Source organism: Etheostoma spectabile, chromosome 8 (assembly GCF_008692095.1).
Source record: "Etheostoma spectabile isolate EspeVRDwgs_2016 chromosome 8, UIUC_Espe_1.0, whole genome shotgun sequence".
NCBI lineage: Eukaryota > Metazoa > Chordata > Actinopteri > Perciformes > Percidae > Etheostoma > Etheostoma spectabile.
The window spans coordinates 15,612,690-15,626,367 of NC_045740.1; the positions used below are offsets into that span (position 1 = coordinate 15,612,690).

The 13,678-nt window shown below is 39.9% G+C and overlaps 1 protein-coding gene across 2 annotated transcripts in view; it reads right to left on the minus strand.

Moving 5' to 3' along the window:
- Positions 1 to 9,179: 9,179 nt before the first annotated feature.
- Positions 9,180 to 13,678, minus strand: part of LOC116693628 (copine-8) — a 76,645-nt gene continuing 72,146 nt past the window's right edge. Inside the window, exons 18-20 of one of the 2 annotated variants that reach the window (XM_032522711.1) lie at positions 12,931 to 12,988; positions 12,140 to 12,213; positions 9,180 to 11,565 (exon numbers count right to left, since the gene is read on the minus strand). In XM_032522711.1, coding sequence (XP_032378602.1) covers positions 11,353 to 11,565; positions 12,140 to 12,213; positions 12,931 to 12,988 — 345 coding nt within the window. In that variant the 3' untranslated portion in view covers positions 9,180 to 11,352. Of the gene's footprint in view, positions 11,566 to 12,139; positions 12,214 to 12,930; positions 12,989 to 13,678 lie in introns of those variants that run through there. The other variant, XM_032522712.1, reaches the window with a different exon arrangement.

The following is a 13,678-nucleotide window of genomic DNA, read 5'->3' on the forward strand; positions in this document are numbered from 1 at the left end:
TGTGTGTGTGTGTGTGTGTGTGTGTGTGTGTGTTTAAAGTTTCTGATTATAGCTTCAGGTGGGAGGTAACCATAATAATATAATAACTCAACATGAAGTTAAGTCATATGCAGATGAACACAGTGCAGTGCAGATAGTAATGAGCGCTCATTAAAATCTTGGACAGGACTAGAACTAAGAAGAGAGAAGTCTACTGGCCGTAATTAGCGCACTGTCACAGCAGCCCACGCTTTTAGCATGTCAGATCACATCCCAACAGTATCAACCGATTGTTTTGTTGCTATTTTGAAAGCAGTGCAACAACTGTGCCAGCTAATAAAGCAGAAATGCCTCATGTTTAAGAGAAATGTCAGAATGGGAATTCATAAAGACAGAAGGCTACTACACTCACACACGCAACATTGCTTCTGCATCTCTGACTGGCTGGTCAGTTCAGCAAACAACGGAATAAACAAAATATGACACACACAACAAAATATTCGCATGAGATGCTTTTGTGCACAAACCATATCTTTTTGGAGGTCTTATTTCCTGCGCAATGGAGCAGATGGGCCATGATGTTTTGTTATTTCTGTTCTAGAAAAGCCACAAACTTTACTCTCTTGACGTTCCACACGGTATTAAATAATGAAGCAGATTCCATAAAATGTGATTGTACAAAGAATGTCAGTGTCATATAATGTAAAAAGTGAAAGGGCTTTGAGGAATCCTTGAACCGTAAAATACAGATGGTTCAATGTATGAGACGCCTCTGTAAATGACAGCACTTCCACCAATGTCTGACTGCTGTTATGTGAAAACTTCATGAACTCAAAACCCTTTGGATGAACTAGAAAATCCATGTGAGTTTAGATAGTTTAAATACAGAGCCCTTTTTTATGAGTTCCTACAACACTGAGATTTTGTAGATAAAAAGAAACACTTTAAAAATGACATCTGTTTACTTCTCTGCATGTTGTTGCTATCTCCAACAGCCAAAGGTAATCAAATATCAATTCAAATAACATATGTAATAATATAATCAAATATTTTTGACTGGACTTTTACTAAAGATTTTGATGAATGAATCTACAAAGATTCAGGGGCCTTTGAAGGACGCAGTTTGTGAAAGTTTGTCTGAGGATCTGAAAGCAGTATTCAAATTATTGAAGAAAACAACTCTGACGCACGCCTCTTCCATTATTGTGTAGATAGCGGGTTGCAGTGGTCGGTTGCAAGAAATGCAATAACTAGTGAAGTGCACTACTGGATTTCTACTGAAGATTTTGATGAATGAATATACAAAGATTCAGGGGCCTTTGAAGGACGCAGTTAGTGAAGGTTTGTTTGAGGATCTGAAAGCAGTATTTAAATTACTGCAGAAAACCACTGACGCACGCCTCTTCCATTATTGTGTGGATAGTGGGTTGCAATGGTACAGGGGTTAGTGGAAAGTTCCAACTCTTTGAACTTTGACCTGATCATCCATGACCTTTATGAGCGCAGCCAATGGCTGAATGCTTGTGCTGGGATTAAAGACGGAGAGCAAACTTGGAATGTTTCTAAATGTAAAATCATCATCACAATGAGACCAATGAAAACATATGCGGAAAACTACAATGTCAATTATCGGGTCAACATTTAAAAATAAAAATAATCACGACTTTATCGTTCTAAGCTACCGTTGACTGAAAATTGTTCATCACAAATGTAAATAATCATAACGTTTTCCACTCAATTCAATATTTATCAGTATTATTTTAAAGCAACACCACAGATTCTTTTGTACCTTAAAATTATGTTTACAAAATCATTTCAGTGGTTCATCAACTCGTAACAGGGTCAACGGCACTTTGGCATTTGCTTTTCGGCTCTCTACTGGATATAGCCACACTTTGCAAGTGTGCCAGATCAGATAGCGGATCTGTAGTTCCAATGAGACATAATGGGACAATTACACTTCCAACCTGTAGAGGGACTGAGGAGGAATCATGCTTTGGTGTTGCATTCAGGCAAATTAAAAATATTAAATATTTTAGTGTTAAATTGGTTTTCTGCAGTACATTATATACTTCCTCTTAACTGTACCTTAAAGTCACTTGCCATGGTTTGTAATTATTCTATATATTATTTAAATTATTTAAAACTGTCTGCTTCGCAGCCTGCCATTGGACAGTCTGACGCGCCACAATTCAGTGGTTGGGTTTGTCCAGTAAGCTCACGTTTAAGCTTTAGTAAGCTTTAGAAATTTTTGCTAATCTAATTTGTAGTCTTCATCCTAGCATTTCTCGTGTACACAAAATCCACATCCTATGCAGCTGGAACGCACTTCATACTCAATTTTACATCATACATGAAATTTTGAACGCAGCCATGTTGTCTTTTCATGGCATTTGGTTGACAGTTAGATATGTACTGAGGCTACAAAAGACAACACGGATTTTGGCATAAGAGAGGCTGCCTTTCTCAGCCACATTTGAAGCAGTGTTAGGAATAAGCCTGCCAGTCAGACCGTTACAACGTTTTAGATTTACTTAAAAGGTGCAATGGTGTGAAACACATCTATTCCAGTGTGCTGGCGCTGTTTAAAAAGGTTTTATTGGCAGCGTCAACCAGGCATCTCTAACAAGAGAAAATGTTGTTTTTTGCATTTTACAACAGCCCACCAAACAGTTGAACAAGTTAATAATACACTATAACGGGCAACCAAATATCTCCTTTGGCCCAACATGAGTTTTACATTAGTTTCATTTTATAGTGTTGACATTCTGAGGATCCAGTGACTTACCAAAAACAACAACAAAAGGTTTGATATGAATATTTATTTAAAGATTTCAATTCTTACAGAAATAGTCATTTTAAATCAATCTTTAGTGGCTTTCATATTTCATATTAGTAAAACAGTAAAACCTGTGCTGTCATACAATGTTACTGACCTCAAGCACTAATTTTAAGTACATATTACGCATCAATGGACAAATCATTTTTGATTAGTGTAATCACAAGCATCATGCAGAAGCCATGACTCACTCTTTTAAGGGCTGATAAAATAACAGTTGGGTTGATACACTTTAGTGGATGAACTGTTTCAGTTTATGATGAAATACAGATCTGTAGTAACTTTAAACATGGCTTTATGAGGCTGGACATTATTCTCAGCTGTATGTTTCTGTCCCCTTTTTTCCTCTGTTCCAATCACTCTGCCTCTTATTCAAACCTCTTCAAACACTGGGTCTGAGGGAACAATATTATGAGATGATGTCTGATGATGAGTGGCTGTGCATGAGCGTACAAAAAAATGAGTCTTCAAAAGAAACATCTGAAGGCATTGCACAATTCTAAGATTGATCAGTGAGATTTTTAAGGCAAAACGTTGTGTGAAATACTCCGAAATAACACATGAAGAGGTCAATTCTTTTTTTAATCCCACGGATGCATCTCTGTTAGAAAAAAATCAACACATGCAAACCTAATGCATGCTATAAAAACATCAGAATAAAACATGACGTTCATCACGAGCATTCATTGAAACCACTTTGTTAATATTATAAGGTACAGTAAACAACTTTCATGTTGTATGTGTGAAGATTACGTGGGCGTTCATATGGCCTGGCATGCTGACACGGTACCGCCTTGGCAGGGTGACATGTATGCAACGATGAGCGGTGGGAGGCAGCGAAGTGTAAGCCTACTTCATTAAAGCTTGTATGTCCACTGGGAGCCAGGGTTGTTGTGGTTTTCTTGTTTGCCTTGTAGTCTTCTACACAATAAATGCTTTTGATAGCCACTCCTACACTGACAGCCTCAGAGAAACAGTGATTTCACACATTGCAGCCGCACGTGACAAAACCCATCGGTTTATGTTTAGACTTAAAACTCCACTGGGACCTTGTGCAAACAGCATTCATATCCTCACCATATCCGTGCGTACCAAAGAAAAAGATATACATACCGTTATACCTACACTGCACATCCTAGAATAATATGGTTGTCATGTAGTCTCATGTAGAGCTAGTTTTCTTTCCTTTGCACTTGCTAGCCTCAAAGCACCTGGAGAGCAACTGCTCGTTCATCATGTTCAACCTGGTTGTAGGTTGTATATGATGAACAAAGGTAGAAACAAGCTCACTACTCACTAAAAAAGGAGTGAAACTATCTAAATCAACACATTATTAAGCCATTTAATTTAAAAATAGTATAACCCCGGTGAGTTTGCAAGTTTACCTAACATGAGGGCTAGTTAGCGATTAGCTTTACTAGCGATTAGCATGCTAATAATATAATACACATTCATGAATATGAGTGCTATTCTTTGTCCATGTCAATCTGACAAACACATCAGTAATGGCAAACTAGCTTACATTTAGGGTAGTCTATTTAATGTTTAATTTTTAGTGATGTTGAACTATCTCAGCCAGCTAACCATCGAGTTGTGTGTGTCATTCTCTTACCCAAATATCGGAGTCTCCGCGCTCAACTACGCCGGTGAATCAACAATGGTGTAATAATTCAGTTTGATCAGTTTCAGATCATTTTTTTTCTCAACTCAATAGAAGTCAGCTGGATAAAGTTTCTCAACCCCTTGTGGGACTGACCTATTTATTATTGTTTAAAACATTTTGTCAAATTAAAAAATTAATTGACTTTTTGTTAATCCCCTCCTTATAATAATAATAGCTTAGCAACCATAACTGAGGCCTGTAAAGCTTTGGATTTCTTCACATGTTGAAGCGGTTTGAGATTGGCTGTATTTTATATATTTTATTATATTTTAAAGAGTTTGGAGTAGGGTTATCTTTTTTCAGCATTTCCAAAACCACAAGTGTAAGAAATGTGAAAATGGTTCATTTATCATAATCATTAACTAGTCCAGTTAACCAGCTTCAAAGTTTCATTATCAACAGAACTTTACTTATACAGGCTTCAATACTGTTTATTATCATTATGTAAAGATAAGGATGTTCTGTTTTTTGGTCACATATGTTTGATTTTGGCCATGACCAAGGGCGGTGAGCCAAATGTTTTTGGCTAGATGTCTAGGAAAACAGTTTGAGGTGAGTATTTCTATTTTCTCATACTGCACTTTGTACAAAAAAAATTGGCACATCTATGATCGTCTGCATATTTAAATGTCCTGAACATTTTCTATTATCAAAATTAGTAATTGAGCAAATGAAGGAGATTGCACAGCCGGGGCAGAGATTTTTGCATTTTAGTTTCTAAATAATCTATGTGGAGCTGCCGCCAAGTTCTTGAAACAGAATACTGTTCATGCCATTGAGATATTCCCATAACAGCTTGACATCCTGGACCGAAAACTGTGCTCACAGGACAGAAAAGGTTGAGAAACTCTGCTTTCAAAAGTTGGGAATTCTGCAACAAATATCATGTCTCGGAAACCACTGTTTCTTTGAGAAATCAAGCAAAAAAAAACGTAATCCTCACTCAACCCTGGCCTTGTCATGCATGTTTCATATACAAATACATGTACTGGATGTACAGTGTATACGAGAGTGTGAGTATGAGATGAAATTGACATTGTGTCGTGATAAATAAATGAAAGGCCTTGACTTGGGTTTTAGGAGAAGAGTCCCGGCAGTTTGCTGCAAGCCACCTCTCCAGAAAACAGACATACACTATATACAGAAAATATATATACATATAAAAAAAGACTGTTCCGGCCTGATGTGGTCTGATCTGGTTCAGTCTGGTGTTGTTCCTGTCCAATACCAGACTTGAGACCAGTGCTACATTGTGCAATTCGAAATCCCCGCTGTCGTACATCCCCGCAATAAAACAACAATACAGAAGAGTACAAAATCTAGTAGACCACCTGTCCCCACACTGAGGAACCCTATTCAGTCAAACTGAATGACTAGCTGTTCAGGAACGAGTCTCGGCCAACATGAGATGCTACACTTAACAATATGTCCAATTTGGTAGAGACTACTTGATCACCAAGTCTACTTTTAAACCTTTTGCACACATGAAACACTATTATCTAACAATTTGCTTATAAAAAATACAGGCCTGCCATTCATGATTTAAATATGAATAACTTATGTATAAACATGAATAAGGCCTGTTAGTCATGATTTAAATATGATTACAGGCCTCAGTATAAAATGTAATACTTGTATCAGCAGTAAAGAAGCAGCATTACATATACAGTATATTGACCAAAACACAAAAAGGCAAAACATTTGTACAGTGTATAAATGTCTAATAAAAGTAGAATTAGCACAGAATTAAGCATCATCAGCCAAGAAGTATAAGATGATTTTGAGGCGTAAGTTTAGAAAAATGTTGTAAACCTTCTCTTACATCGGTTCCTTGACTGAATAGGGCCCTAAAAAGTACAGATAGGATCTATAGTTTATATTACACATTGTCAAATGTATAAACGCTGTTCTTCACACATTTACACAAGTTCAAAAGGGCCTCTGGATACGGCGGCTGTAGCTTTTCTGATAGGAAATGGTTTGTGCTTTGCTTAAAATCACACTGGAAAGTTTTCAAATACATATTAACGGGCAAAACAAGAAGGTTGCATTTGAGTTTTACACTGACACTTAAAAGTGTCTGTTTTTTGTCTGTTTTGGGTGTGAGCATTTTCACATTTTCAAAGTAACACTCCTCCCGAACAACTAGGGTTTGAAAATCAAATACTCCCCACCTGTCCTGTCGGCTCTGGAAAGTTTGGTGCTTGCTCTTTTGCGAAGGAGAGCAGCTCTGGTTAGCTTGGATTCACAACGGCTACAATGGATGGTTAAAAAATGTCCATATAAAGATGTACAACCTTGGACTCCACAGATTTAAACAGCTAACCACGCTATCAACAAACAGAAGCAGTGTTTCGTCATATTACTATGAGAATACTGCTTGGATGACAGAGAGAAGAAGTGGATTATGCTGCTGGATAGATTTCAAATTTGAAATCTTTTTTTTGTCATGAAACTGGGTTGCTATTAACCTAGTCTGGATCAACGGAAGTACATTTCCAGAATTATTGCCCTTTGGACCTTCCGCTCTCTATGTGTCCATGTGTCTCTATGTGTCTGACTCCGGTCTCTTTGGGAAACAACAAACTTCTGACTAGCAAGCTACATGCTAAAAATGGCAAGTTTTAATAAAAATATTTGTATTGTGCAACAAGGCAGGACTGCATGGTTCTTTCCAGGAATGATTGTAAAGATTTACAAGAAATATGTTTCCAGCATTTACTCTCTAACTTGGACGTTTTGGGACTGATTGGCTGGGATTGCTGTAGACGAAGTACACACGACAATACGCTGGTAAGAGCAAATTACCTTTAACTATGTATCTAGCTAATTTCAAAAAGCTCACGTCAGGGTTTACGGTATAGTTAACTTCATTTATTATTGTATGTGGCATTTTCTTTTGTGAGGTACAAATGAGACAATTTTTCAGAGCCATCGTCACTGCGTCCGGAGAGCCGCCCAAGACGATTGTGATTGGTTTACAGAAAGAAAACGACCCAGAGTGTTTTTTTCTCCTATCCTAGAATGTATGTGTATGTAGAATGTATGATACCTAACACACTTTCTTTTAATAACTTTCTTTAATCTTTAAGGTCTTAAGATGGCACTGACCAAATTTAAAGTTGAACAGATAATATCTCTGGGAGGAGTTTGTTAAGTTAAGTAAATACGACATATGGAAATGGCCAAAATTGAACAAAATTCAAAATGGTGGACTTCCTGTTGGGTTTAGGGTATGGCTCCAATGAGCCATTTTTGTGCGCCTATTCCCGAAACCCTTAAACTACGTACATTTTCACCAGTCTTAATGCGGCTGCCAATTTTGGTGAGTTTTTGAGTATGTTAAAAAGTCAAAAAAGCAATTAATTTGCTGTATTTGCTGTCGGCGCTCGGGCCCTGAATTCAGAAATCTTTGAAAATATATCTCAAAAAAGCTCAAATTTAAAATTAATGTTGTGTTCTTGTTGGACCTCATTGCATATACTAAGAGGTTGATTGAGGCCTTTAACCTTTGTCACACATTCAACAATGAAATATGCTGAAAGTCATCTTACAACAACCTGTACAGCTGTGTCAATTTCATCCAAGTATTTTGCCACTTGTATATTTCTGTTTTTTTAAGGCATTCTTAATCCCACCAAGATATTCTTAATCCCACTAGGGAAAAAGGGGGTCGAGCCAACGTGGAAACAGGGAGATCCATGCCACAGAAATCCATCCAAGTGTTGTGAATCTAAGCTAAGAACAGCTGCTGTCATCCCCAAAGTATTCAGAGCCACCTTTCAAGCCTTCAGGAGGTGAGAGTTTGATACTGAAAACATTGTTGTTTTTTCTGGTAACTGTTCCTTTAAGGTGACTAGCTACCTGCTACTAAACCATAGGTATTACTGATTATTACAATAATGTTAGACAACATAAAAACAACAAAATGTGCTCACAGTCAGTGCGTTTACATGCACAGCAGTAACCGGGGAATGAGCTTCAGGTTATGCCAGTTCTCCCCGTATACAAGAGCGGGGAAGAATAGGAAGTTCAACGCCAACCCACAACTGGCTTTTTCTTCCGGTTGACCTATATTAAAATTACACCAGAGACCGTCTACAGATTCACTCCCTATTAAGCCCCATTGAACCAAATTGAGTTGCAGTTCCACTAGAGTTCCACTGGGGGTGATTGCAGGCGAGTGCAAAATGAATGGGAGTCTATGGAAGCTAAAGGGCTAAATCTGTCTCTTTCGCTTGATTGTCGTTGAGAAATCTCAGATTTGACTGTAGTTTTTGCAAGTTCAACATGAATGAATTGAATGAATAAGTACTTTATGTCCTTTCGATTTCTTGAGAAGTTGAGTTGTTGTTGCCCATAACATGCTAGCTTTCTGCTAATGAATGTTGATTGGTCAGTGAAGGACGATGATCAGAGATCCCGCTTGATGGCATCCGAAGCATGCGTGTTTGTGTGTGTGTGTGTGTGTGTAAATATGGCGACGTGGTTTTTAAAACATTAGCAAACCAAAACTTTTTCTAGCATGTTTATTGACTGGGAGAGCCTAACCTGTCAGCTGTGTTGTCGATGACTTGAGAGAAAAAAGGAAGTGACTCAGAGCTTGCTGTAAAGCAGTATCTCTGGCCGTACCATATCTATAACGTCATTGATATTTTAAAAGGCTTTTTAAAACACCCAGCAGTGTGTATTTCCTTTGCTTCCCCTTTCGAATGCAACATTTAAATTACTAGACAAAAAGGGATATCCTGAGAAAAGTGGATTTTGAGGGGTATAGCTCCATAGACCTCCATTCATTCTGCACTTGCCGGTGAGCGCCCTCATATGGAACCAGAGTGGAAATGCAACCAGTTCAGAAGCCGGAAGTTTTCCCGAGAGTGGAAGTGGAAGTTCTCACCTTATTAGACATTCTCTGGTTACAAAAACCTATCACTAAATTAGTCAAATTTAACAACTTTATGTTTCATTTACACACTCTCGTCATAGCGTGGGACAGCACAGTGTTCCCACCAGATTAACTCATTTGGCTCATCATAACGTTATCTGTAACCAGTGTCGGGTGGAATTAGCAAGCTAACTTTGTTAGCTATTTAACATTGACGTTTTTAGCTGTTCTGTTATCTGTTTAGCCATCTAGTGGAGTTTGCTGCTGCCTTAGCGGGGAATAAACCAGATGGACCCCAGGCTCTTTGCTGCTGATAGCCCGCTGATTATGGCAACGCTGTTTTGTTGTGTGGTGTCACAGCAACGACTACAACTCACAGTGCGCTGACGAATTATGTCCGGTTCAAAAAGCCCTCCAGCGGAGTGGGGAGGGGCAGTTGAAGCCTGCACAGACGTTTAAACTGATCATATCCCGGTTAAGGTGTATGCATGAAGGGATACCCCGGTTACTGAAGGAGTTCTCTACCTCTGTTAACCAGGTTATTAGATTTCCAATTTTAACAGTGGTAAGGTGTTTACATGGCGTTTGAGAAATTGGGGTATTGCCTTAACCTGGATATAATAGTTTTTTTTAAACTGCATGTAAACGCATGCAGTCACCATTTTGAGCCAAATGAATAGCTGGGAAAATAAAAGCATCTTTGCATTTTGGTGTGTTGGTTGTTTTCTGTACACATAATCACACTGTGTTGCTAACACAAAGGTGTGAGTAACCTGATCTGATAGCTACCAAAGTGCTATAATTCTCAACCTACAATTTGGCAAATATTTTATGAAGAAAGGTAAACGTGAGAAAGGTAAAACTGTGAACTCGACAGACTGACACACCAACACTTTGTTTTTTAAACAACTTTTTTTCGGCAATACTAAAAGTGAGAGGTAGAGAGACGTAAAATAAAACAAAAACTGCTTCCGAAGAACAATGTTGTTCTATAAAAATGAAAAGACTCTAAAACGTAATACAGTCAGGTTCGGTAGTGAGATGTGTGTTTTTGACTTCTGAGCTTGGAGATCTGCATTTCCAGAACCCACGGTGGACACGGTACCAGTGAATGTTTTCTGACAAAAAAAGTAAGGCTGGTTTAAGTCCCTGCTGCATTTGATCTGACCAGACTCTCAGGGAGCACAGCTTCCTTTTGAGTCAGGGCAGGTGGACGGAGCAGAAGGTAGGAGCGTGGGAAGATTTCAGGTGGGTGATGGGTTTGTTCTTAATGGAACATGGCAGTGGTGGTGAGGTGGTGAGGAAGGGGTTTGTGTGGGAGGGACAAAGCCCTGAGTGCAGGACAACCGTGCATGCGTCTCTTAAACTAGGACATGCTCCATTGATTAATAACAAACAAACGTACACTCTGATGTGGCATTAGGGGCCAGAAACGTTTTTATACAAAGTTGCAACCTCCAGTTACTGCAGCCAAAAAATAGGAATTTAAAAGGTTTTCACATTGATCGGTATAAAGTTCCTCCTGAAAAATATCCTTCACTCCAGTCCTCAATTTTGTAAACATTTATATACTGAGCGACATGATTTTGTGAAAGGAAGTGGAAATAGAAATTGCCGATGAACAGTGTTTCAAGAAAGGACCTTGGCGGTATGGACCCGTTCAGTCTGATAGCTTCAAGTGGTCCGTTTATGTCCACGCTTCCTGGTGGAGGGAGGTGATCTCAGACCCCCACCAAGACCCTTCAAAACCCCCACCTTCGTCCACTGAGGGAAATGTCCCGTCTTCTAAAAAGTGGAAGCATTACACTCAAGGTTATCCACATCATGCTCTCTACTCATGGCCAAATCTTCCCAAAAGTGCAACATGAGAGAGGTTCGCCGTGTGCTCAATAGCTTCCAGTGAAGAGTAGGAAGAAGAAGAAGCAGAGAGAGGAGAGTAGAGACCAGTAGAGTCGGCAGGCTGGCGTTGGAGCGAGGCCTTTGCCTTTAGATCCTGCTTACCCGTCTGCAAAGAAGAGGGTGGACAGCTGGTGGTGGACAGGGAGCGTAAGGAGGTGGCAAGGGGCCGGGTTTGATCCCTCGGGTCCTCATGTAGGACAGGAACTGGTCCGGGATTTCGGCGAGCACTTCTTTAGCCAGGCGAGCCATGCTGAGTATGTGGTTTCCCCGTCTGTCAATGTAGTCTCTGAAAGGAACAAACTGTGGAGAGGAGAGAAAACAGAAAGAGGAAACAAGGAGAGGAAAAAGTGAGAGGAGAGGAAACAAGGAGAACAGAGGAAACAAAGAGAGGAGACAGGAAGAGGAGATAAGATGAGGAGAAAAAAACAAGAGAGAGGAAACAGGAGAAGAGTGGAAACATGGAGAGGAGAGAAATGAAAGAGAAGGAAACAGGAGAGAAAACAAGAGAGGAGAGGAAACAAGGAAAAGAGAGAAAACAAGAGGAAAGGAAACAGGAGAGGAGAAAAGAGGAAGCAAAGAGAGGAGAGAAAACAAGAGAGAGGAGAGAAGAGAAAACAAGAGGAGAGGATATGGTCAGATGAAATGAAAAGAACAGAATGAAAAGGATGCAGAGGAAAAGATAGATATATTTTAAAAGGAACGAGACAGCCGGAGAAAGATAGAAAAATGGCCGACTGAGAACAAGAGCACAGCAGAGGCTTAAGCACCATGACCTTCTCCCATTAATCATTAATCACACATTTCTGTGTAGACATTGTATTGAGTAACAGTCTCACAGCCAGCCAGCCATGTCTTCTTTGGGAATACTTTGTACCTGAACAATGTCCCTCTCAGCATATCGTCCTTGGGATGAGATCCTCTCCTCGTCCCCGTCCAGCTCGATCATTTCTGAGGAGGGAAGCACATCAGTCGCGTCGTGTCAGGAGACTCCAACAGCCATGTCAAAGCTACGCTGAGCAAACATGTCATGCAGTTTGTGTTTTAATCTGCTGAAGCCATTAGCGTGCCACTGGGTTACATTCCCTTAGAGTGTTGGTAATGCCAAACGTGGCATGAGTACACAGAATTTGCGTCGCTGAGCGTGAAGCCATCAGGCCATGAGTTGCACGCAACCGTACACGTGAAACATGCTGGAATATGTGTAAGCAGAGCCAGCGATGAGCACCACGGGGACATCACTCAACCATGCACACTGACTTTAAAAGCGTGACAATTGTTGAATCCTGTGATCATTGTGAGTGAGCTTGTTTTTACAGAGGACTGCTCTGTAAATTGTAAACATGACAACACATGAGAGAGGTGAGAAACGTGGCCATCGTCCATTAACAACAAGAAGAAAAAGCACCACCTCTTGTCTGATAAATGAGAATTTTCACATCCACTTAACCTCAGAGTCAGTGGAGGAGGAGGAGGATGAGGATGGGGAAATTAAGGGGAAAGAAAATGGAGGAGAGAAGAGAAGAGCTGCACAAGGAAGGGTTGAACCATGTGGGAGGCAAGATAGGAAGTAGAATGAAGGCAAAGGATTACCACATGCATATACACACACACACACACACACACACACAAAAGCATGCACACACATGTGATTTTCACCCTGCCTACCGTCAAATTCCGCTGGTCCAACTCCAACTATTATAATTGACATGGGCAAAGACGCAGCCTGTAAAGGGTGGAAAGAGACAAAATAGGCTCATCAAAGGCGAGGAAAGAGGCAAGGCTCATTCTTTTCACCACTTTGCTATCTTAAACGCCACAGGCTATCAGTGAAATACCCCCACAAATTACTGTGCTAACTATGAGCTAACAACCCATAGAATGGAAGCTCAATAGAAAAATAAAGTGCTATTGTTAAGACAGATAGGGTATGTCCAAATCCCTTTGCGGCCTGTTTCAAAAAGCCTGTTGTCCGGCCAGAGTTATAATTTCATGCATCTACAACTTTTTCTAAATCTCCCAAAGCTTGACTTTAAAATGACTCCCATTTACATCTTCCCCTGCCCGGAGCTGCAGCTGCCCTGCAGCGTAATATTGCTTATTAAATCTTAGCAGAGTGGGACAGCAAAGTACAGTTCGAGTGATGAAGGATGATTGAGGGTTTTGTATTGTTTCATAACTTCCAGTAGTTATTAGATGTATGCCCAAATTGCTTGAGATATGAGGGGCATGAATCTTCTGCCGGCTACTAAATGATTACTCATATAATCATACTTTACAATAACATTACATCACATAGAGGCGTTGGTGGTGGTCGTGGGGGGTAGGATAGGCTGTGTGATGCAGAGCAGCGAGAGCAAGGGCAAAAAAATTATATGACAAAATAGTTAGGGGCGATGACACCCCTCCCCCCCCC